This window comes from Psammomys obesus, unplaced genomic scaffold (genome assembly GCF_907164565.1).
Source record: "Psammomys obesus unplaced genomic scaffold, mPsaObe1.curated_primary_1811, whole genome shotgun sequence".
NCBI lineage: Eukaryota > Metazoa > Chordata > Mammalia > Rodentia > Muridae > Psammomys > Psammomys obesus.
The window spans coordinates 25793164-25819603 of NW_026596046.1; the positions used below are offsets into that span (position 1 = coordinate 25793164).

Sequence of the window (26440 nt, forward strand, 5' to 3'; positions counted from 1 at the left end):
GGAAGGAAGGAAGGAAGGAAGGAAGGAAGGAAGGAAGGAAGGAAGGAAAGTAAGAAAACCTAAAACTATGGGTAATAATGAAACCAACAGCCTCCAGCCTGCATAGCTTTGTTTTTAAGACTCTCTTACTTGGGAAGTAGAATAGAGAGAGGATCAAACGTGAGCCCACTGTAGGTCAACTTAGACAGACACTGTGCTGTTTGTGAGGACGTGGAAGTGTCCAGTAACACCAAGTGTGTGTGTTGCGAGCACTGGTGATCAGAGAAAGATGGAAGAAGGAGGTTTGCCCTCTCGAATCTGCATAATCCCGAGTCTGGAACACTGAAAACGGAAAACTGGAAGGCATGGAATCAGGATGGAAGTTGGCTGTGGTCAAGATGTACTTGTCCATTAGCTGAAATTTCTCTGGAAAATGTTTCCAAAATGAGTTGAGGTTGACTAGGGTTCACTACGGTATTTCATAGTGAACCTATATTGAAACCTATATATAAACTTATATATAGTTCCCCTACATTGAAACATTTTCATCTGAGGTGGTGAGGAAATAGGTGGTTAACTTCCCAGCATTCCATTCACCTTTGGTTTGGGAAGAATTAGGTGCTCTTTTGTGTATCAGCGTAGAGAACCAAAGTGTCAGGCTTCAGTGTTTGTGTTTCACTAATGCTCACTCTGTCACCAACCTCCCCTTTACCCTCTGTGGAAAAAGAGCCAATAAATCCCAACTTCATCTTCAGCTCTGAAATACTATTGTCTTTTTACATGAATCATTTCTTTCCAGGAAGGCTTTTGTATATATCTCCTTCTACCAGAAGAATTAGATACTTGCTAAAATCCCCAGTAATAGGATCAGTGTAAGATAGAAACTTGTTCTTGAATTAAATAGGGATGAGCCAATCAATGAGACAGTGCATTTGAGAATTCCCCCAGCCCCTCATAGGATATCTGGTTATAATAAAATTTCATTTCTAAGATGCCTGGCCCACAAAACTGTTTATATTGAGCTCTCAAGAGAATACTTAATCTTATCAGATCTTAGATTTACTCTACTCAGTTATGATAGTAAAAGTTCTATAAGCACATCAAACTGACTCAGGCTTAGATGGGAATATTTGTGCTCAGCAAGACTGGCATGTGTGGAGTTATAGTGTGCAAAGCAGTGTGTGTGCTCACAAAAACACTGCTGACTTGAAAGGCTTGAAGTATAATTTCTAATCCACTCCCTTTGTTTGCCTCTGGGTTATTTCTCCATGTTTGTTTATTTGTTGAAGCTTCACTGAGTACCACCACATGCCAAGCAAAGTACTAGATTATGGGGGAGACACACAACAGTAGCCTCCAAGAAACTTAACACCCCAAATGACTTGAAATAACTTTTAAAATAAAAAATAATCATTTGTAGTTCTTTTTGGTGCTAGAACTAAGATTGACATTTTGTAGTTTTTTTTTTTTTTGTTGTTGTTGTTTGTTTGATTGGTTTTGGTTATTTGAGACAGGGTTTCTCTGTGGAGCCCTGCCTGTCTTGAAACTTGCTCTGTAGACCAGGCTGGCCTCAGACTCACAGAGATCTGCTTGCCTCTGCCTCCAGAGTACTGGGATTAAAGGTGTCTGCACCATGCCCAGCAACATCTAATATTTTAATCATCTTAATAAGCCAGTTTTGTCTAAGTGTGATTTCAAATATCACAGGCCCTTTTTTGTGTGGAAAAAGAAAGCTGCAGAGCACAGGATTTCTAATCTCGTCATGCTGCTGGACATGGTGGCTCGCATCTTTAATTCCAGCACTGAGGAGGGAGAGGCAGGTGTACCTCTGTGAGTACAAGGCCAACTTGGTCTACATTGAGAGTTCCAGGACAGCCAGAGATACACAGTGATACCCTGTCTCAAAAAAAAAAAAATCTCATCTGGAATATAATGACTATCTTTTATATTCATGACACAGTTTGCCTTTCTCTAGGAGGAGTGGAATTCTAAGGGACAAATACACAGTATCTGGCCATAAAGGGGTTATAATCTTAGGAAAGATAATGTTTCTGTGTAAAGATCTGATCTCGTGATAGCAAGCAGTACCAAGCAGGGAGCAACTTCTTCATCCAGAGTCCCAATAAAATGTGTCATAATGAGACAAATGATGCTACAGGAGGTGAGGTTTGGATTTTGCTTGAAAATGATAGGGCTGATTTTGGCAGATGATGAGGTGGGGAGTTGAATGGAAATAGCCAAGAGTCACGTGAATAGGACAACTGCTTTGTTTGACATGAGAATTCCAAGACAGACTTCAGTAAGGGAGAGAGTGGCTTTATCTCTAGTGAGGAGAGTCATCAGGATGTATAACCTAGGCCTCTAGAGCCTGGGGACACAGGAGTTGAATTCCCAGGCTGCAGTGAAAATAGTAGAGAGGTCCTAATTATCCTTTTGGGAAGTAGAAAGGACCCAACCTCTGTGTTTGGCTCAGGCCCTCTGATTATCCAGCTGCTTTACTCTCTAAGGAGATCATTTATACTGAACCGGGCATCTGCTGTGCATTGTTCTTCGTATTTTGTACTAGTACTTTTTATAAGTAATTTATTACATTTTCTTCCCCTTTCCTCCCTCAAACCCCTCCAGTGTATTCCCCTGTTCTCCTTCAAATTCGTGGGGCATTTTAAGTGTGTGTGTGTGTGTGTGTGTGTTCCTAAATACATAAATGTAACCTGTTCCGACCGTTTACTATTGTTTGTATGTCTATGTTTTCAGGGCCAACCATTCAGTATTGGATAATTTATTGGTATACTCTTCCCTGGGGGAAGATTCTCTCTTGTTCTCAGCATTCCTTAGTGGCTTTGTGTCGGGTGGCATTGTGTAGATGGACATTGTGTAGCGTGGGCACTGTGCGGGGTGGGCATTGTGCAAGGTGGGCATTGTATGGATGGGCTTTCTCTTGTCTGTGTTAATATGTCTATTGGTGATGTTCTTGTTCAGCTCATGGTTAGTCAGACACATGGGTAAAACTTTACTGGTATAGCCTCTGGCATTTCTAAGAGACAACCTTATAGCAAACTTCCTTTCTGTCTCTTACAGTCTTTCTCTCTTCCACAGTGATCCTTGAGTCTATGGTGCAGGAGTCGTGTTGTGTATATATCATTTGGGACTCAGCTCCACAATTCTGTTATGTTATGATTTTCTTTAATGGTCACAGTCTGTTGCAAAGGACCTCACTTGAAGATGGATGAAGAACACACTTACCTATGGGTATAAGGACAAATATTTAGAATGTAGTTAGGAATTACGCTAGTTTTATATAGTGACAGTTGTAGGTTTTCCTCTGAGATCCATGGCTTCACAAGCACTGGGTAGTTGGCTGGGTTTCCACTACTTGCCTCCTCTTAAAATGGCGCTGGAGAGAAACTGCTTCCTAATTCTAAGCTGTTGGCCTTTCATTGTGTGAATACGAAGTTCCATCAGTGACCATGCTTCTTTTTTGACACTTTGCAGTTACACAGCTTAATTTGGCTTTGTGTCCACCGAGTGAAGGAACAGATTTCCTGTAAGGTCTCTTTCTGTCCAAATTCTCGTTCCATTTTAAGTTCTTCCCGTGATTTCGATTTTATACATCCCACCTTCGCATTGCTTTCCTTTGTGTGATGGGGCTGTAAATGACACCTCATATGCTGTACTTTACTTTTTAGATCAATAAGGAATGCTATGGAAGGAAGAGTGGCCTTTTAAAGAGCTTAATGGGCTCTGGGGACTAGCTGTGGAAAAGAATAGCAGTTCGAGTACAGAAATAAGGAAAGGAAGCCATGAAATAGCTAGCTCTGGGGTTTAGTGGCAGTGGCTACATTCCATGGCCCTAGGGTGAATTGTTTCCTTGCCTGTGCTTTCTGCTCCTCTGCCATGTGGGGAAAAGCCATCACCTTCAGAGGATTTTTCCACGCTCTTGACTCTGATGTCACTACAAGTTGGTGGAGATTAATAGGGAACAGTGGCTCCAGCCAATAATGACTTCATTTTTTTTTTTTTTTAATGTCTAAGGCAAGGCTAGTGGAGCGGGCCTTCTCAGCAAGCTGATTTTCCTCCTCCCCTGGGACTCTGTGACCCACTTTCCTTTTCACTCATAGTCAAGGGAGTGACCTGCTCAACTCAACATTCTCTGTGAACACTTGTCTTACTTTCACCCAGGGGCTGCCCTACCTCTCATGGATTAGAGTCCTCTGCACGTCTTTAAACCAGCTGCAGCCATCTACCCCCTACCTTCTCAGTGCCCTTTGGTCCTTGGCTCTTTGGGTTTGAGTAAGAATTCATCTATTAACTTACTGAGTTGAAAGGTCATAGGAAATTGCCCCAGCCCATTAGCGTTGGTGTACAGCTACCTGACTTAGTCATTCCATCTCTTTGCCAGGTCACATACTTTACTGTGTCTCTGCTCAGTTATACTCCAGATGCACTAGGGGGAAACGCTGCCAAGGAATTGAGATTTTGTGACTTAATTTCATCCATAAAACCTGTTGCTCGCTTTCTGATTGTCGGTTATTTTTTTTTTATGTGATCTTAGAATTCAGTTTGAAGTGAGTTAATTTCTGCAAGTTTAGATTGTGAACCTCTTGTGTGCCTGTGCCCTGGATAACTTCAAGGGTCTTCCTCGGTGCTTGTGTCCTTCCTCATGCTGCCCTTACATTCTTTACTCCACCGTTACCTGTGTTTTGGTGCCTAATCCTGGCTGAACCTCAGTGTCCTCTCTCTTCCTTCCAGGTTGATCTTACAAACTTCCTCTCCTCTCCTGTCTTAAAAACTCTTGGCTGTGGGGCTGTGATTTATGGTTCTTACAGGATAAGGTTTTAGTCTCCGAACGATTGTTTCTTTTGCAGTTCCAGCGTGGCGGATCCAGCTTCCAGCATGATTGATACGTCCCAGGAAAACACAAGGAATCCAGCTGTCTCTCTGCCCAAGGTAGATGGAGCCCACACGTTTAAAATCTTATTATTGGCAGGAATGCCATTTTTCTCAACATATCCCAGCAAAATGAAATACAGAGAACTTTGTAATTGATTGTGTATACCATATGTAGCTAATTTGGGTATTTACTTAAGAAGTCACTCCTGCAGTGGATAAAGCTGAAAATTATTATGTTTGTGTTGCTAACCACCCAGATTTCTTTTTGTCCTCAAGAGTTAAAAAGTCTAAGGACTGGAGAGATGGCCTCAGCGCTGAAGAGCATTCACTGTTCTAACAGAGGGCATAAGTTTCTTAACTACCTGAACTCCAGCTCCAGAGATCTAATGCATCTGTGGGGACCTACCGGCTCACATACCCACCCCCAGCAATATACATAATTAAACCTTAATTTTTTTTTTTTAAAGAGCCAAGGGGTGGCCCATCATGTAATTCCAGGCTTTGGGATGGGTGAAGGGCACAGACAGTAGGATCTCTGTGAGTTCCAGACCAGCTTTATTTAGATATATAGTTCCAGGATAGCTGGGGTTGCATAATGAGACCCTGTCTCAAAAAGCTAAAGACCCTATACAGTGCTGCTGCTCTTAGGCTATTGGATGTGGCTTGTTAGTCCTACCACAGTCCTTATTTTTAGGTATAGCTTCTTGAATCTCTATCACAGGGCTGTTTCCAGGAGAACTGGCAATTTATAAAACTACAAACGGCAGTCATTTGTAGTCAGTATTAATATGAACAATCAGAGGCAGGAATATTGTGAACCCTAAGCCGTTCTACAGACTGAGCAGGAAGTCCCTGTCTCAAAACAACAACAGAGCCTGCCTGTATGTACTTGCACCTTTGCTGTCATTAGAGTTGGCCACAGCAATGGCTGTGAGGCACTTCGAAATGACGGAGGTCATCTTGCAAGAAAACTTCGAAGAGCTGTGATCTAGTGTAGTAACTAATATGGTAGGAAGAGCCCTGATGGGAATCTGACCTTATTAGAAACCTAGGATTGCTTTGCCCTTGACAAGGCATTTGCTAGCATTCAGTGTTATTCTTACCAATAAAATGTATTCCTGATCTAATTTTAAAGGACTTCCGCAATTGTATCTATGTTTTTGTATGATCTATACTAATTTCATGATAGCCAAATTAAACAGTTTCCCTAGCCCCAAACATGGCAGATAATAGATTGGACTGGTTAAAGCTATCAAATATGTGAGATCATAAGCATTTGCTAATGCCGGGTTGCTGTTATGACATTTAAACCAAGTTTAATAAACAATATTTTTTCCCCAGCAGAGGAAGAATCCATTTAACAGCTCCACACTGCCAGAAGATCACTCATCACAACAGACCAAAAACGAGCAGTCAAAAACTGGAAAAGCTGGTTTATTTCAGATTTCAAAAGAGGGTAAATATTATTTTCCTGGACTAGCTATTTTTATCTTTGTTATCTGTGGACTGGGGGAAATGCTCAGAGTTCCTTTCACTAAAATAACTCCCTGGAGAAAGTGAGAAGTCCTGATGGTTTTCTCCTGTCGCTGTGTCCATTGTCTAGATGCTAGGAACTGAACTGTCTTGCACATTCCAGCCCCAGGACTGCCACTTGCTCTGTGACCTCCACGCTTTGAGCTCTCTCATCAGTGACATGGGAAATTTTTGAACCAAAGACATGTACTCTTGCACATAATAGTATTTCTTGCGTGTCTACCTTGTGCTGACACAGTTGTTTAAAAGAGGGTTAAAAAAACAAATTTAAAGTTGCCCCAGGATGAGGTGATAAGGCTTCCTGCTCAGGAGCACTTGATCAAGTGTGAGGTTTGATTGAGTTTGTCACTTTCAGAATTTTACATGCCGGGAAGAGGAAATGCTAGGTAATTCTGTCCCTTCAAAAGCAACTGTAAGAAGATGTCCCTCACTAAAAATGAGTCAAGGATGAGAAACAGCTTCAGTTAGCCTGTCTCAATATGTTTCCTATTGGGTATACTTTATAATACACAAATATCATGTGGGGAAAAAGTCGTTGGGACATGTCAGCTGTTTACTTTCTAAACTTTTTTGACAAGACATTAGTTTTAGGTATTGGGATTTTTATTTATTTGGTTGTTTGTTATTTTGGTTTTTCAAGACAGGATTTCTCTGTGTAGCCTTGGCTGTCCTGGCCTCACTTTGTAACCCAGGCTGGCCTCAAACTCACAGAGACCTGCCTGCTTGGGAAACACTGCACCCGGCTGTGAAATTTATTTTAAACATTGATTTATGATTTTAATATATGATTTTTTGAAATGATCTACATTTTATTACTGACAAACTCCATCCTCAATTTAGATATGACCAAGTCTCCAGGTTAAAAATGTAAAAACTCCCTCTGGTAGGATGTATCCACGGCCATGAATCAGCGTTTCTGTGAAGTCCGTCTCGCCATTGGGTGATTCCTCACAGACACAGCTTCGTTCTCCTCCAGCGTCTTCTCATGAACTCATACCCGATTTTGTTACCAGTTTTCATCCAAATCCATTGAGGAAGAGGACGATTTTGCTTTTGTTTCTTGGCCAGGAATTGCCTGCCGCCTTGATTTGGAAAGTCTTGTACAAAGACATGGTGAGAAGCCAAGCTAGGCATAAGGCGCACGGTGGTGGAGGAAAGGAGAAGAGCTTAACATACAATTTTTAAAGATGGCATTTGTGTTTTCTTTCAGACTTAATTCGAGAAAATTTTTTAAAAGTTTTAAAAAGAGTATTTTATGCATGCTTGGTGCCCTCAGAGTTGAGAAGAAGGTATCAGATTCCCTGGGACCTCATGTTACAGATGGTTGTGAGCCACCATGTGGGTTCTAGGGATTGAACCAAGGTCCTCTGCAAGAGCAACGAGCAATCTTAGTCACAGAGACATCTTTCTAGCCCCTAAAAACTCTATCTAAAAAGTTATAAAATATCACAAAGCAAATAAAGCATAGCAATATATTCAACAATTTCTTTACATATAAACACAAAACAAATAATCTTGTTGTGCCATTTTACACATAAATTTCATTGTATCTTGCTTATGTTCATCCCCACTCCTTCCCCATCACCCCCACTCCTGTTAGTCCTCCCACTTCCGTGAAATAAACTCTCTTCAGCTTTTGTGTCACTTACACACACACACACACACACACACACACACACACACACACACACGGGTCAGATGACATCTTTGTGGACTTGTTCTCCATCTACCTTTTCATGGATTCCATGCAATTGAACTCAGTTGCCAAACTTGAGTGGAAAATGCTTTCACCCTCTGAACTTTCCGTGCATCAATTTGAAAAGAAAAGTTTGTTTATAACACTACTGACCAGAAGGCATATACAATACCTTTATATGCCTTCCTCCCTCACAGGCTGTTCCTCCTTCATGGTTAGGACCTACCACCAGGGCGGTATGGTTTTTATAACTACGAAAGCATGGTTATTTTTTCTATTGCTGTGAAGAGATGGCATGACTGGGGTAACATGAAAGAAACTGTTTAATTTGGGGGCTTGCTTACAGTTTCAAAGGCTGAGATCATGATCTTCGTGGAGAGAGAATGTCAGCAGGCACAGTGCTGGGACAGAAGCAGGAGCTTGTATCTTACTGGAATTATAGAGCAGGGAGAGAGAAAGCTGAGAATGGGTGGGCTTTTGAAACCTCAAAGCCTGCTTCCAGTGACATCTCCTCCAACAAGGCCACACCTCCTACCCCTTTCCCAAACTGTTCCACCAATTGCGAACCAAACATTGAAATATATGAGCATGTATGGGCCACTCTCATTCCAACCACCGCACCACACAGATGGGCTAATTTGAAACATCTTTGTCATTCACAATGAATAGTTTATAACAAGGGTTTACCTTTGGAATTCTCCATTCCATGGCTTTGGACAAATATATAATACCGTGTCTTACCATTATAGTATCACAGAATAATATATATATATAATATATATTATATATATATACATATATAATCGGTGTTTTACATGCATCTGTAAGCTCTTCCCCCACTATCTTTAATATTGCTTAATAAATGCAGACTTAAACTTAGAGCTGTTTAAAACTGCAGAGTTGCTCTCCACTTAATATATCACCTATATGTTTTCCTTTTCAGGTGGACTGTCAGAATCAAAAGAAAAGCCATCTATCCCGTATATCTCAAGTCAAAAGTTAGAGAAACTAAAGCAACCTGCATCCTTAGAGCCTGAAAATGGGTCTCAAGTCAAAGCTCCAATCCCCAAGGCCAGAAGACTGATCTACAAATCAAACGACTTAAAGAAAGAAGATAACCAGTCTTTCCCTAGACAGAGCACTGACTCCCTGAATGCCAAAGCAGCTCCAAGAGGGATCCTGAAGCGCAACTCCAGTTCCAGCAGTACAGACTCGGAAACTCTCCGTCTAAATTACAGCTTTGATCCAAAAAACAAAATCATATCACCTGGCCTAACCATTCATGAAAGAATTTCCGAGAAGGACCATTCTTTAGAAGATGACTCTTCCCCAAGCTCGCTGGAGCCATTGAAGCATGTGAGATTCTCTGCTGTGAAGGACGAACTCCCACAGAGCCCTAGACCTGCCCTTGGCCAGGAAGTCAGAGAATTTACTGTTTTAGAATCTGGCAGGCTGCAAAATGGAACAGAAGATGCGGGGGATACAGACGAGTGTCAGGATCACCCAAAGCCCTCCCACAGAATACCTATATCTCTTTATCAGTCAGTGTCAAGCCCAAGTGTTTCAGAAAGGGAAACACGCCAGCCGGAGCCTTCTGGGTCTGTTCCGAGTGATGGGATCCCTTGCCAGTCAGACATTGGACCCACAAGACCACAGTCTGTTGAGAGTTCATCCATCATCAATGAATACCAAGATAAATCATCAAGTTTAACAAAACCTGAATCAGAATTGTCCAAGAGCCCTGCGGGTAAGAGTTACCATTGCAGGTTACAAAGCTGACCTCACTGGCTTGAGATGACCAGGCCAGTCATCCCTTCAGAAGAGCAGGGTTTCCTTTATGCTCACTGGCTAGAACTCAAATAGCTGCCATTGGTGACTTTCCTAAACTGTCTTCATTGCCAAAAGAACCAGGATAGCACAGTGTCTAGCTTATGTTTAAGATGAGTTCCCTCACATTTGATCCTAAAAATAAAAATAAAAAAAAAGGACCTCAGCCAGAAATGGTGGTATAGGCATTTAGTCCCAGTACTTCCGAGGCTGAGGCAGGAGGATCTCTGTGAGTCCAAGGCCAGCCTGGTCTACATAGAGTTCCAAGATATCTAGACCTGTATAGTAGAGAGATTATGTTTCAAAAAGACAAAAAAAAAATTAGGAAAAGAAATAAATCTCTAGTACAAATGACAATGCAGTGTTTTGAGTTCAATAAAAATTGTATAGAGAGTAAGAATTAAGTAAACCCTAATATGTTTGTATAGAGTAAATACATCATTATTCTCCTAACATCAGACTGAGAAACCAGACTTAGGAGGGTGTAACCCTGAAACCACCTTTCCACATCCCTTCTAGGTGATCATTCTTGGACCTTGAAAAACACAAATTGGAAATATAATGTTTTGTACTTTCTCCCATCTTAGGTAGTCTTTATCTAATCTTTCTTATGATTTCTTTAAAGCCATAGGATTTTAAAATGGCCATAATCAAGTTTCTGATTTTGTTACCTCTTCTCCTGTTCATGTTAGGTTGGCTCTGAAGGACTGCAGCTTAACCCCGCAGTTACATACATGGTTGAGTCAATCCCCTTGTTAGGAGACTACTAGGTCCCTTTGCTCTTAGCACATTTAAATGATTGGGCTATATTGAAACTTCTTTTTAAAAATAACAAGTGCTTCTTCAAGTGATGAGAGAATTCATATGAAAAGAAATGGCTAATGGTTGACCAAACATTATCAATAACCATACGGCATTTACTTAAATCAGTGGTTCTGAACCTTACCAATGCTGTGACCTTTTATACAGTTCCTCCTGCTGTGGTGACTCCCCCCAGCCATAAAATTATTTCATTGTAACTAACTTTGCTACTGTTATGAACTGTAATGCAAACATCTGGTATGCAGGTAGGGGTCATGACCCCCCTGTGGAGAACCACTGACTTAAATGTTTATCTTAAGGATGAAAAAAAAAAATCAGGGATAGTATTTCCCTTTGTTTTTAATTTATAAAGAGAAAGTAATAAGGCTCTGCTTGTTTTGAAACTACATCTGCTTCCTTGCAGACTCTCTTTGTGATTTTTGTTTTTAGGTATTTGCCCTGTCAGATTTTAAAATCATGATTGACTGTTTTCATTTTTGGAAGAAAATTCTGTCAACAGCACTCTTTTTGATTGGCTAATAGCCCTCCTAGTCTCAGAGATTGCCTCCATACAAAGAAAAGCCTGCCCATTCACTAAGAGCCTTTTCACCATTTGATTATTAAAATAATCAAATGTCCCAAGGTACAAGGGACATTCAAAGAGCCACCTCTAAACATGTGGCTCCCAAGGCTTGGCTTTAGTTATGAGCTTCAATGCAGTCAATATGCAGCTTATTTTCACAATAGGAAACAACACAAAAGAATTCTTCAGAGGGAAGAAAGTATTACTGTAGAATTTTTAAAGAACTATTTTTATTCTTAATGTAACAACTTCATGTATAAAATACTTAGGAAAAATCATGCAATTTTTAAAAAATCTCACCTGTGATATTGCTGGTCAACATTAATTTTTGCTAAGCTGTAGTTATACAGCCTGCCAAAATTTTTAGGCACACGCACACACAGACACACACATATATAATTCATAAATTATATTTACAGTACCCTGACCTTTTAAAGAATTTACTTTTAATTATGTATATGAGTGTTTTACCTGTTTATATGCCTGTTCACCATGCTTTACAGGCCAGAAGAGGATATCAAATCCCTGAATTGGAGTTACAGATGGTTTTGAGGCAGCATGTGGATGCTGTGAATTGAACCCAGGTTTTCTGGAAGAGCAGCCAGTGCTCTTAATCACGGAGGCATCTCTAACTCCTATCCCCCAAGACCTTTTTTTTTTTAAACTAAGATTTATCACAAACATTTTCCACATTATTAAATGGTCTGTAATCAGACACATAATTCTTTAAGACTTTCACAATTATTGACCAATATTTAATGCTACAATGCGTACTTACGTAAGGAAGATTATATCTGCTGTGTATCACTATTATGCAAATCACTTATGTTTTCACATTTAGTCAGAGTTGATTAAAATTAAAGATTGAATTTTATGAACATGACATGTTTTTGTTGGATCTGAAAATGTGGCTGACTTCATAATAATTCAGCTCATCTTATCTTAGGAACATACCTCTCCGAATACTGTGTAGCTTAGCTTTTCAACCAAAAGTACTAAAGCCTCCAAGATATCTTAAGTAAATGCCTTATGAATTCTCATAGAATGCCGTGAACGTTCTGTGTACGTTGTGTTTAAGGCTCACAGAACATGTAAACACTCTCCTTTAGACTCCTGACCATTGCTTAGCTGACAGCCAGCAGCCAGTGACTTGGCTTACAGAAGTAACTTCTGACTCACCAACAGCAGAAAGAAAATGGGAAATCATGGAGGAGGCTGTTCTAATTAGAGTTCTGAGACTCTAGCGTACAAGTCAATCACCAGGACAGTTGTTGGTCAAGATTCTTGGGCTCTGGCTTCAGACTCTGATTTAATACGTCGGGACTCAGACCCAGGAATGCAAATATTCTCATTTTCTTATCCAAATGTTCTGGAAAGAATTTGTTGTTTAGTCTTACTTGAAAGTTGTTTTTTTCTAACTCCTGAAATTGCTTCAATTTGTGCTTCTCAAAGCTTCCTGTATGGTTTATGACAATCTCCCACTGGATGAATAAAGCCATAAAACCAGTGGGACATACCTTTCTGGATTTTCAGTTCCTTGCAAATATTTGGAAGTTGGAGAAGATTAATGCTTAAAATAGAATGGGGAGCAGAATGTAAAACTCATGTGATTTTTCAAACTTATCCAAAAAAATTTCTCAAGTGCCTCTCCATGCTACTTTAAGGGGGTCTGTGTTTGCGCCCTCCCTTGTTACAAGGCACTTTTGACAGAAGGGTTAATTAGGATATCTTATTCTAATTAAATAGACTATTTCTAACCAAATACCTCATTCTACTAAACTTCCTGAAAGATGTGAGTACGAGCAGCGGATATGGTCGAAAGTGGCCTTTTTAGAAGATAGTATGAACGGTTGGATAACGGTCCCGTACACATTATCTTATTTAGAAAAGCATTTCTGTGTTGCAGATGAACTGACTCCGTGTGTTGAGCCTGAGCCGTTTCAGACGTCAGATCACAGTTTTAGAGACCATCAGCAAGGTAAGCCCTTTCTCGCGGCTCTCGGTGCTCAGACACCCTCACACACGGTCCCATGTGCTGCTGAGATAAGAAAGACAACTGACGATTCCATATCCAAAGTCCTAGACTGGTTTAACCGAAGTTCTCCTACAGAGGACAATGTATCAGCTCTCCAACATCTCCAAGAAATAGATCTCGGGCAGCAAACAGACTCAAAGTCACAGATGACTGTCGCCTTGATGACAGACAGCGCCTGCCTAAAAGAAAACGACTCAGACGTCCCACCGTCCACTAAAATTAAGTGGAGGCCTGTGAGGGCTGGTTCTACAGTCCAAGAAGAGGGAGATATGCTGGTTTCTGAAACTTGCCACGACAGTGATGCACTTCTCAAATCTAACTCAGAGAATTTGTCCCAACAAGGCACCCCCAAGGAAGGTCCAGATACACTGCAACCATTTGAAAGCTACAGAATCCCAGGTCACAGGAGTGAAAACATAGAGTGTGGCCAAGGTTCAGAGAGTACAGCAGAAGGAGGAGGGATGCTTCCTGCAGACAGTAACTACCTGCTCAGGGCTCTGAAAAGATCTGATTCAGAAGCCCAAGCCCCATGGGACACTAAACATATCAGCAGCTTAGGGGAAGAGGAACCCAAAGTTCATGTGCTTCAGAAAAGTCAGGGGAACACACATCTGAATGTCGACTCCTCAGCGATTGCTCTAGGATCTGATTTGAAAGACGATATGGAGAGGAAGAGCAAAACCAGAAATACTTCCCTTGTAAAACCTCGCCTAACAACAGAGAATAGTGAGTTCCCACTTGGGGCTGCGGACAGTGGATCATCTTGGAAGAAGCCCAAGGGCCCAGAAGAAGCCACTGAGGATCCCCAACACCAAGTGCTGAGGGAAAAATACAAGCCAGTGAGTGACAGAATATCCTTTTGGGAAGGAGGAAAAGCTGGCGCTAAGTTAAAGGTGCGTGAACTCACATCTTCTTGTAGCCAGGAGCCATCTTCTGCTAGAACACAGCAGCCCGTGGAGTCGCAGGTCATGTCTCCAGGTGGTTTGTCTTCAGGCCAGAGTGACTACAGTCGAGTCACTGCTAAACTAGTGGTCCTTGATGAGGATGACCAAACGCCCCATCTCTCCAGTCTTTATTCCTCAAATAAACCCACAACAACCAAACATTCAACATCAGGTCCATCCAAAAACCATCCTTCAGCTAACCAATCGGATAAAGTGTCTCTGCTCCTTCAAACTACTGGGAATGAAGCGCACCCTTCTTTGGAGAAAGATAGATCTGTAATTGATAAATCAAATGTCAGCTTTAAAGTTCTGTCCCTAAGAGAAAGGATGGAAGGACCCAATACAGAGCAAGTCTATAATCACTCTCAGTTTGAGAATTTGAGAAAGTTTTGGGGCCTGGGAGCTAATGTAAACAGAAAAGATAATGATGACAATATCACTGCAGCAAACAAACAAAACTCTGTGCTATATAATAGCCAGAAATCCAAGGAGTTTAACAGCATGAAATTATCAAGAGAAAATACCCACGAAGTAGAAAAAGGAAGACATTTAAGACAGGGAAATGTTATGGCAGTGGAAGAGATGGAGAAATTAAACTCAAAGTGCGCACCTCAAGTGCCACCAGATGAAACCACATTTCCACGAAAACCACCCAGGAAGTTCACTTATCAGTTGGTAGGAAATGAGCCTTCAAAGGAAAATGTAGGAAAAAGTACAGAATGTTTTGTTACTCCAGTGACTAAAAAGCCTTGTTCAGATCAAGAGATTCAAGAATCCATAGTGAAAACAAGCATTTTGCCTGAAGTCTCCAAAGACACCTTCAATGACAGGTTACAGAAGTTGCTGGCAGAAGCTGTGTCACCAGCAAGCCAGACTTCTGGCAAGAAAGTTCATGGACAGCAAGCACTCAGGGGAGGTGTTTCTGAAAATAGGACATGGTCTCAAAAGAAAAGCTTTGCTGAGGAAGAGGAAGGTGTTACAGGGCCCAAGAAGAGCCCCAGTGAACCCCAAAGAAGAGTTCAACAGGACTCTAGTGTGGACAGATTCCTGCAGGAAGCGGCTAGAACTCCATTGCAGTCCACTCTGGAACCTGTCACTACTGGACCCACCTCCCCGTTTAAAGATGACAGATTGTTTGAAAGGCAGGTAAAAGAGAATCACCGTCCTTCAGCAGACCAGAGAGTGACAACAGCTTCTTTTCCCCAGGGTGTTGAAATTTGTACAGCCCTCACCCACAAGGATGAACATGGGAACACAGAAGGTATGCTTCGGTCGGCTGCAGAATGGTCTCCTTCACTGGCTCAGCCTTGCCATTCTTCGGAGGGAGTTTCCAGTTCTCCAGTAGATATGTCTTTATCTTGGGATGCTCCTCTTGGATCCCAGGATGCCTCATTGCCTTCTCAGCGTGAAATTTCAGAGGCTGTAGAGAAAGTTGTTCTTGCCTCCAAACCAGCAATGATGGATGTAAATGCTGTGTTACAGAGGCTACTTAGAGAAGCCGGAGACACCAAAGCCCAACTTCCTGAAAGAGTGCAAACACCATATGGACCTTCCTGTCCTCAGGGAGTGAGCCCCCTGTGGGCTGCTGCAGATGCTGTTGTTCCAAATACGGACTTCCATTCCTTTTGCACAGTTCCTGATACAACTCATGAAGACAGATCTTACTTGTCCTCTGGAATGTCACCATCAGCACACATCATTAGTTCACCTGCTTCTACTGTCACTCCTTATGCCCAAGAGCTACTTCAGGAAGTGGCAGAGAGTGTGAGGGAAACGGTTATTCAGCCCAAGTTAGAGTGCCCTGAATTTAGGGCTGGCTTAGAAAAACTATTGAAGGAAACACTAGAAACTTCCCTGTCAAAAGATGAAAAGGATACAGTGAGTATTTCTCCATCAGCTATAACAGGTAGTGGTGAGATGTCCCAGCAACTTGCTTCTGAATTCCATTCTACAGAAATACAAGAAACCGTAGAGCGGGCCAAGGTTCCATCAGCAACGGAGAGTACTTTTGATGTTGGCTTTGAGAAACTTCTTAAAGAGATATCTGAAGGGCTTTGTCAGCTGCCGCTCTCAGTGGAAGGAGACACTTTGGAGAAATGGCCTTCACAGTCAGAGCAAGCCAAGTGCTTGGGAGAAATACCCCATCTTTCTTGGGATGCCTCAGGAGCCTCTAGAATGAAGGTTAAGTGTACTGGCTTGAAATCTCAAGTCAACGAGTGTGATCAACTATTAGGAGGTCATGAAGCTGTGGCTGGCCCATCAATAGATGCTCAGGGTCACACAAGTGGCTTTGGGGTCCCTGAACATTTGCAACTTTATGAAGACCGGGAAATGAAGACCATTGAAACTGCACGATTTGTAGAGGGCAGGGATGGAGAAGGAGTTATTGTAGGAGGAACCCAGGCCCCTCAGGAACCGGGTTTTGAAGAAGCTTCAAAAGAAATGGGTGTGTCCAGAAATAAGCAATCCACTGCGCTCCTGGGAACAAAAGGAAACCGTACAAAAATGAGCAAAGTTAAACTTATGCTAGCAGCACCGCATAAGAGACAAGAGGAAGAGCACGGACTAGAGGCATGCCCTGAATCTGAGTTTTCAGATGGGAACACCAGTTCTAACGGGGAGAGCTGGAGAAATACCTCCAGTGAGTGGCCTGGAATTCTTACTTCATGATGAGTCTGCTTTATGGGATACGTGTGTGAAGGATGACTTTTTTAAAGATTGGGGTCAATTTGATATTCCCCCATGATGATACTCTCTTTCTGTTTGTTTGAATTTTTTAGTTCTCCTAAACCTTTTCTTAATCAGAAAAGGCCACTTCATCAATATTCTTTTTTATTAGGATCATTTGTACAAAACCAGATTCCTCACAAGGCTATGTTTCAGAATCATCTCATCAAATCTATAATTTTTTTTTTCAGAATCCAACAGTATTTTAAAATAACTTGTTGGGGGGGGGAGGAATAGCAAGAGTCTTTCAGATATGTAAACCAGTTGTTTTCTTGGCAATTAATTAAGAATTCTCAACTGGCACTCCTCACAGATGTCTTTAGTAAGAGTCATGCTGAGAAACTACCACAAATGGACACAAACTCACCACTTAGGATCAGAGCTTCAGCACAGTTGCAGCTAACATTGATGGCCAAAAATACAAGACAGCAACCTCTCTTCCCTCTTGGTGCTATGGTTCACCCCACCCCATACTTCTTCCTCTCTCTTCCCATTTACCTGCAGAACCACCATCTCAATTATGCTTTCAGGCAGATGAGGTCACCTGATCCCACTTGATGGCATTGCCTGGCTCTGCCACCTTGGCTAAATTTTGAAGGCTTTTCCTCGATGGCCACATTCATCAGAGCGCACCGAGGGGTCTGCTTTCAACCAAACATACTCAAGTTTGATGTTTATCAGCTCTTGGGCATTTTGGCAGAAAGACCCCAGAGCAAATTGGGGTCTCATTAGAGCAATGAGGCAGCAGAGGGTGCTCTCAGACTGGGGCATTCGAACCAAAACTGCTTCACTGCAGTTGATCGTCTTCCTTGTGGTTTGGCAGTGTCAATGGAACGAGATGAGCTTTACTAAGTGGCTGGCTTGTGAGGTGTGAGTTCTTTGGCAAGCAGCTATAGCATCCTTTCTTGGCCACTGACCAAAGGTTCTACATGGGATCGCAATCAATCAACTTTAAGCTCTTTTAACAAATGTTGCTTATTTTTTTTAAATAAAATAAAATATTTTTTTAAAACACGAACTATTTTCTAAAACCAAATGTACACATAAATAAAACAATCGCACTAACTCTGTTGAGGTATATTCTTACTAAAATGCCCTTTGAGTTGGGAGGAAAACTGGCTATATGGGATTTGTGAATCTGCACTTAATAGAGAAACTTTAATGCAATGTGTGTAGTCATCCTTGTAGCATAGCAGTATCTTACTGTTGGACAATGACCACCTATCAAAGTAAGGAATGGTATTAGTCAAAGACAGAATTCAAAAGGATATTTTAAAACTATGAGTTTCTCATGCTTTTTATAGCCTTTAATACCAATGGACAGGAAATATTGGGATGCAGTGGGGAAGAAACTTATTACAGGGCACCTGCTTTGATGAGCAGTGCCATGCTGGACTTGTGACTAAGTTCTTAAACAACTACTGCTTTAATATCTTCCTAGGGGTGGCAGGGACAGTGTTCCATGGCCAAATGCTTCTGGAAGTACTCTGAACAAAAGGCACCCTGAATTTAATTTTTCTTAGAACCCATTTGCTGTAGGGTGCATATTGGGCACACTGAGCAGATCTGGAATGCATTCCAGGAAATTAGTTCCTGGAAAAGTGGTTCTCAAGTAAACTGATTGATCAATTGTCAGATTGAGTGACTGAATCATTTGATGATTCAGCTCATATTTTTGAAGTCTGTACACTGGTGACTCTTCTAGTCATAAATGTTAATACTCGGGACTTATCCATGATGAACTTTTCAGTGTTTGAATGAAAGCATTAGGGACAGTTTAAACATTTTGTAAAGTCATGTGCATTTGAGGACTGCTCTTATTACATGCCCCCTTTTTTTATTTTAGTTATAAGTGTACATAATAGTACCTAAATATAATATATAATGCATTGTATATACATATTATATAAAACATCTTTCTATATAATGAAAATATAATATTTATATATCTAAAGGCATCCTTAAATAATGAAGTCCTCTCTCCCCTTTAAAATACTTTAGTTAAATAAAAAGTTGGTTCCTTTTTTTATTTAAAATTTAGAAAGCCTACATCTATTGATCTGGAGAACTTACCCATCAGAGTGTCCAGCTGTACCCAGATGTTAAACATCTGAATCCTGACTTCTGTGGTTTTCTGCTAACTTTTTTTTCATGGCTGTCTTCAAAAACTGGAATGTTAAGTGGGAAGATTCAAAGTGTAGCTCAATAAACCATGTGCCTAAAATAGAAGTGTGAATAACTCAGAGAGTACTTTTGTATTAATTTGGCCACCTCAGTTCTATTGGTTTATGCTTGTAAATAACCCGGAGAAGTATTTTTGAAGGGCCTGTTGGTAGAAGAGATATTTTCACTTCTTTTGTGAAGTGCTTAGAGGGAAGCAGGGTGGGCGGCTTGATGTGAAATTTCTCTTTTCAACCTGTAGTCCAGTGCCCTCTGCTCACTGAGGAGCTTTGGCTTTGGTGGTGTGCAGCCTTCATCGGTTCTGTCTTGTGACAGGTTCAGAAGAAGAACACAGTCCAGTTCTGAAAACTCTGGAAAGGAGTGCTGCTAGGAAAATGCCTTGCAAAAGTCTACAAGACATTTCATCAGACCCATCAAGTGAGATTTCAGTTTGTCCCGCCGCCTGTGCCTCCCCCAAGCTTAAACACGCTTGTGTTCTCTGTGGCCCCACTGCATGCTGGCATGCACGGAAGCCTCCAGTGCAGCTGCTACCAGAGGCGACTGTTCTTTCCCACGTGTGCTCAAGTGGCTTGCCCTTCAGTGTCTGGAACGTTGCTTTTAGGATAACTCGTGATGTCTAATTATGAGAAAATTAGATTTCCTTGACCTGTTATATCCCAGCTTTAGTGTTTAAAAACACACCAGGTGGGGAGATGGCCCAGTGGATAAAGTACTTCAGGTGCGAGCATGGGAACTGTCGTTTGTATTCCCAGGACCTGCGTGAAAGCAGGGGGCGTGGAAACACGTCTGTAATCCCAGCAATGGACAGGCAGAGACCAGGGAGCCCCAGGCCAGGCTCACTAGCCAGACTAGCTGAGTCAGTGAGCTCCAGGTTTGGTGAAAGGCCATGCCTCAATAAACAAAGGAGAGGGTGACCAAAGAAAACAACCCACCTCAACCTTGGGCCTCCACAGGCAACTGTACACCCTATGTTTGCATACCTACATGCATGTGTGTATGTGAATATTCACACACCACACACACAATCCAATAGGAAATACACAGAGAGTGAGTTTGAAAGAATCGTACTAGCTAGTGCATAGTAATGCTAGTGGAATCTGTACTCATAGCGCCTATTAAATATTACGTTCAACAAATCGTCTAAGGATTTTCCACAAGTACCTGTCCCTGAGAGAGGAATTGTTATCGTCATTTCATAACAGAGGAAAATGGAATTTAAGAGGTCAAATGCCTTGTTTCATATTAGATCGTAGACTTGAAGCTCAAAATAGACTACTATCAATAGTATTCACAAAGTGACCATATCACATATGACAGTGTTGGGTGCCTAATAAATTCCTCATGATAGGAATTTAGTTAGTCCCTTACTGCAAGAACTTTCAGTTCTCTTTGATCACTTCTTTTCTACTCACATATATAATGGGTTGTTTTCTTTGATCACTGTTCCCTTTTTTATTGGGGCATGATCTTTCACCAAACCTGGAGTTCACTTCTTTTGGTACTGGCCCAAGACTAGCATGAAGTGATGTATCAGGTCCTGTTTCACCCAGGCTGCTGATTTAACTGGTGAAGGAGGGAGGTCTTTAGAAGTGGAAGAATGTACATTGGGACTCATGTGCCAGACCAGCGGACTTAGAAGGCATGGCCGCTGGAGTTTTCTTCCTACTATTTTGAAGTGATGATCTGTCCTGGGGTCACAGACGGCCATGAAAAAAAAATGTTAAATAAAAATTAACCACTGCCAGACTCAAATGATTGCCGATATTGTCGGGCTTAGAGTAAGTTTTAAGTATTTGCAATTTGAGATTTTAAACAAAAGTCAGGCTTTAAATAGAAGAAAATAATCCCCCCCCAAAAAAAAATTCATAAAATTCAGAGATTTTCATGGTGTGGAAGACAGTATTCCCAATTCAGAATGGAGCTCTCAAGTATCTTGGAATTTGAGGGTAGAAGGGACCCTGAAGGTCACTCATTTCAACCTCTCAGCATCAGAATTCCCCTTAAAGTCTCCTCAGCAGGTGGCCAACCCCCATATCTGCCTGCATGCTTCCAGAACAGGCTAGTCCAATCCTTTGTTGGACAGCTCTGATGGTCCTTCCTTATGTCAGTGATGGGCACCGAGGGAAGAAGAAGAAAAAAAGACAACGATTGTCCTATTTAGTAAAACAAAACAAAGAGAAAAGAAAACAAAAACCTTTTGTCTGAGAAGTATAGGGATATTTCCATGGTGCAGCTTTAAAGTACTCAGGAATGTGTAGGGTTAAAGGAAAAAAAAATCAAAACAAAACAGCCACAGTCAGCTGACGGGTATTCCTGAACTCTCTCTTCCAAATACCGATACCCACTCTCACACTAGCCTGCCAAGATTCCACTCGGCAGCTGGTCCCCAGTCGCATCTCTTCAGCTGGCTTCCCAAGCCAGCCTCCCAGGGGCATCTGCAAACGATCATGCACGTACACAAATATTTGTTAACGACCATAGGTTTGGGAAGGTGTTAGTCACGGGCAGAGTCTTACCCTCCTCGGAAGAATAGAGAGGCTGCTTCAGCCCTGTGCTTTCCCCTGCTGTCAGCGGATTGCTTGCTCTGAGTCTAACCCTCTAACCCCTGGGAGTCAGTGCAGAGCAGTTGGCTGATGTGAGCTGCGCATCATGCCGAAATGGAAGCGCCTGCTAAGGCACTGGCTCAAGTGGCTAATCTAAAGAGAAAGTATTTGGGGGGAAGACATCTTGTTTGCACCCCTTACTGCACCTTGATTAATTGCTTCCAACTCCGGGTTGCTTCCAGGGACCGTCACATTGTGCTCTTCTCATTTGTTAATTTTTTCCTGCACAGATCAAGCAAAAGTAGATAATCTGCCTGAAGACTTAGTACGTAGTGCTGAAGATGGTAAATATCTTTATGTGTCTGCATGTCTGTTTGTGTATTAAGTTTCTGGGATGGTTTGGGCAGTCACCGGGATGCAGCTGTTGGATAAATAGAAGAACGTCATTTGCCAGTATGCAGCCGATAGTGCCTAAGTTATGAAAGCATTCTGACTTGCTGCATTTAATACTGCCTATGTTCTTAGCTCCTGCTGGTGATGGCGTGAGGATCTCGGGAGAGACACTCGGCAAGCTAGGGTTTCTATAAATAGGAAATTATATTTCTGTGGGTACGAGCTAATTTCTGTTACTTTGACTTGCAGAACTCTCTGAAGGTGGAAAAAGTTGAGTGGGATCCTAGGTTAAATTATTCTTGTATTTGATTCTCTTATCGAAGCATTTAGATTGCTCTGGGCACAACTGATAGCTCTTAACTTCAAAGGAAAGGGCCCCAGGATGAGGGTAGAGAAACCTGCCTCTGATTATCCATGAGTATGGGATGAGGGTGAGATTCATTGGTTTCAAATATTAAGGAGCCGGAAGCTCTTGGAGCATGTCAACGGGTCATGTATTACTTTTGTTATAAACTAACGGTATAATGGAGGCCTGGTGGGGGAAGGGTAGAAGTGAGTCTCACTCTTACAGTTCAGGACTTAAGCAAATGCGTGATTTTTATTTGCCAACAGTTGTTAATTTCTGTAAGCTGCTCTTGGTATAATCATCAAAATATGTACTTACTATGCAAAATGCTGAACAAGAGCTAGGAGGTATTTTTTTTTCTTAACTTTTGTGTTAGGTTTCCTCGTTTTATATTTACAACCACCTTGTTGAAACAAATGAGAAAATAATTTTAGTTTTTATTCTGAAGGTCAGAAAAATAAGCTGACCTTTTCACGATCGTGCAGCTTTTCGGTCAGTGAAGGAGCAGGGTATGGCAACTTGCGGGCTCCTGGCCCGGGTGTTGCTTCTGTGTCCATGCTGTGCTTGAGCAGCTGACAGGAAAGCAAGCTCGGGTCTTCTGGGCTGGGTCTTAAGATTTTTTTAATCGAACAGAAGATTGTAAAGAAGCTAACGAAGGGTCAAACTGAGACTCAACAAGCTGAAACCCTGTCAGATAATTCTGCAGCTTCAGTTGTGAAACGAGCATTTGAGTTTTGCTTTCATGTCTGTTTAACCCTTCATTGAAATGGCATTTCTTCTCAATGTTACTCTTCTGGGTAGATCAGAAAGCGGACCAGGAGCCAGATACAAATGAGTGTGTACCAGGAAGTGAGTAGCAGGACATTTCTCATAAATGACTAAATGTTTCATTCTGTATAACATTAACTATGCTAATGAGCTAATCCATTAACACCACAGCACCTATATATTATCACTATATTCCTGAAGCTTGCCAAAAACGCTATTTCATTCTGATAAGGGCATATTAAAAACTGTTTACTGCTGCCTATGCCAAAGGAATGTGCTTTCACTAAAGGAGAGTTGTATATCTTAAGTTTACATATATTGTTATTGATGTTATTAACTTCTCCTACTCTGTTCTTTGAATCTTTGCTCAAAATCGAATGGGTACATTTTTATAGTTCCCTTTTATGTTGCATTATAGTTGTGCATTTCAGGCCCCTTTAACTTTTACACAGCAGGAGTCATAAAGCAATTTATTGCTTATCTGGATCCCCCAAAAGAAACGTGCTTTGACAGTTCATGAATAGTATGGTTGGCTACATCTCCCTGAATATCTATAAAAGTAAATTTTGTTGTGTTAAGGGTTTAAATTCTGAGGTTCTAAAGTGGTTCTGAATAGTAAATTCTCAATCTTTTTTTTTTTAAAGTGAACATTTGAATCTAAACAAAATAAATATATACTTTTGCTACTAATGTCCATCAACTAATTTATATCCACCAGAGGACAGTTTTTCAGAATTAAGATTATTCTGCATAGGTATGACCACTGCCTTAAGGGCAAATTATATCTTTAAAGTGGCTCTCTGGGGGCTGACACAGCATACAGACAAGCTTGCATGACTGTCACCTCCCCTCTTTCGTAAATGTAGACACTGGACAATGTCTACATTCGTCTACAATGTAGACAGTGAAGCGAATGCTACCAAGGCCTGCCCCTGGGCCCACAGTATTTTGTATAACAGCCCCCCACCCCCAACAGCCTTTGGAGAAGCTAATGGGCCTCCAGAGGAGAGCCTCTCGGCGGAGGAGCCAGTTGAGGGAGCAACAAAGTGCTGATACTGGGAATCACTAAGGCTTGAAATCTGAGATGTGAGGTCTTCCTGAAGGCCCTGAGCTCTGGCACATGACTTGACAAATTCTCAGGAGCTGCCTAGGAAGGAAGGCAATACAGGCCTGGCTCTGAGGCTGCGGCTCTGTCTGGCAGCTGCAGACAAGGCGAGTTTCTGCCTGAAGATGTTAGTGGAGAAAGAGACCTTTCCTGTTTCCTTTGAACTGGGATGTGCCTAGGTTTGGGCATCTGATTTTAGGTTGCTGTTTGTTTAATGTTTTGTCTGAGGCATGGATATATGCATCTATATCTCTTGTCTTCATTCATGGCTTAATAGATCAATTGTGTGCTGTAATGTAGGTAAATTCATTTCTTATCAATTTTAAAAAATTGATTATTAGTAACTTTTCATTAGTAAATAACATATTTTTACCATAAGAAAAAATGAAAGTATGATTAAAAATAAATAACTGAAGCTCATAAATATGAATTTTTTTTTTTTACATTTGAGTTGTGGGTGTAACCGAATCTGACCTATTTATATTATCCAGCAACAAAATGATGCAACAAAATGGCTTTTATAATCTTATTGTACCATACACAGGACATGACCTAATCTTGAGTTGTTTCCACAGTAACTTACTTGAAAGTACACACACACACACACACACACTGACGTGTACACAGATACACAAATGCAGATGTGCACACACAGACACATACATGTACACACACACATTAACTTCACATGAAATGGCACAGTGAATATTCTAACGAGACACTGTGAATGGATTTGGTGTATGTATTTACCTTTGTGAGCCTCAACCCGGGAGAGAACTGATGGGAATAAGCATAAATTCAATATATGCAGCTCAATTTTGTTTTTCCCTCATTATATTTCTTTCAACAAAGATTAGATTAACTCATGTTTAAGGTTAAACTTGTGCCTTTTGAGTTGTGAAGAGAAATGTGATTTGATTCATATGTATTTCCTGATGGCAATTTTAAGGATAAAGCCAAATTAATATATTTGTATTTGTGTTCAAGACATAATTTGAAGATGAGGTATCAGAAATATTAGTGTTTTAAAAATACTTATACAGCATACTAGCATACACCAGGTCCTGTAGAATTCCTTGAAATAGAAACTCTTTCATGTAAGAGCTATTACCAACCATAACAAAAGCTTATACATTGTGCTTCATGTACAAAAGAAGATAATAGCTTTCTGGAGATACGCAAATTAGGATTCAAGCTCACCCTCTAATTAGGCCTTCTTTTCATATACCATTGTATCAGAAAGAAGTCATGGGCTATCTTTTCTTAGTCAGTTAGCAGAGCATATTAACTTGAACTGTTTAAACCTGGCCCTGTTATACTGGAAACTCTTTGGTATCTAAATATATTTTTAAATGATTGTGTGTGTGTGTGTGTGTGTGTGTGTGTGTGTGTGTGTGTGTGTGTGTGATACAGGGTCTCTCTGTGAAGCCCTAGCTGACCTGGAAGCTGACATGTAGACCAGGCTGTCCTCAGCTCACAAAAATTCTCCTGCGCCTGGGTCTCCAGAGCTGGGATTAAGGGCATGCACCACCACACTTGACTAAAACAATTTATTTTAACATTATAGTCTTTCACAGTTCTGGCTCAGTACCACCATCGGATCTGGGTGTGATGTGGGTGTCACACATAGACACATAAACACACACACACAGAGAATAGGAATTTTCATAATCACTAAGTGAACAAACCCGGTCTTAGGCATTCCATAGCCAAGGATCCTTACAGTTAAGTTGTGAACATTTTTTTTTTTTTTTTTTACTGTGCAAATGAAATAGTTTTTCAGCCTGCAGCATGTTAGAAATGTAATGGATCTTGGTGGGGCAGGGAGATGAACCAGTACGTGACAGCACTTGAGGTTCAAAGCTATGATGTGGAAAAAATAATGAGTAAAATCCGTTTATTTTGGCAGGCAGGGGTCTCTTTGACACCATGGTTAGTCTCATTTTGAATCCCAGACTGGCCCAGGATGGCTTCAAGCCTACAGTGATTCTCTTGCCTCAGCCACTCCCGTTTCAGGGATTATAGGCCTGAGCCATCATGCTTGGTAAATAATAGAATTCAAGACCAACATGAGTTGAAAGGAGGTAGT

The 26440-nt window shown here is 41.2% G+C and overlaps 1 protein-coding gene across 13 annotated transcripts in view; it reads left to right on the top strand.

Annotated features, from left to right (window-relative positions):
* Sytl2 (synaptotagmin like 2) overlaps positions 1-26440 on the top strand; it is a 127858-nt gene that overhangs the window by 80460 nt on the left and 20958 nt on the right. For 3 of the 13 annotated variants that reach the window (XM_055623283.1, XM_055623279.1, XM_055623281.1), the window contains 6 exons: positions 4845-4926; positions 6211-6325; positions 9042-9845; positions 13216-16929; positions 19512-19613; positions 22030-22083. In XM_055623283.1, the coding sequence (XP_055479258.1) occupies positions 4845-4926; positions 6211-6325; positions 9042-9845; positions 13216-16929; positions 19512-19613; positions 22030-22083 (4871 nt within the window). Of the gene's footprint in view, positions 1-4844; positions 4927-6210; positions 6326-9041; positions 9846-13215; positions 16930-19511; positions 19614-21600; positions 21650-21974; positions 22084-23279; positions 23328-26440 lie in introns of those variants that run through there. The other 10 variants (XM_055623284.1, XM_055623286.1, XM_055623280.1 and 7 more) reach the window with 7 other exon arrangements.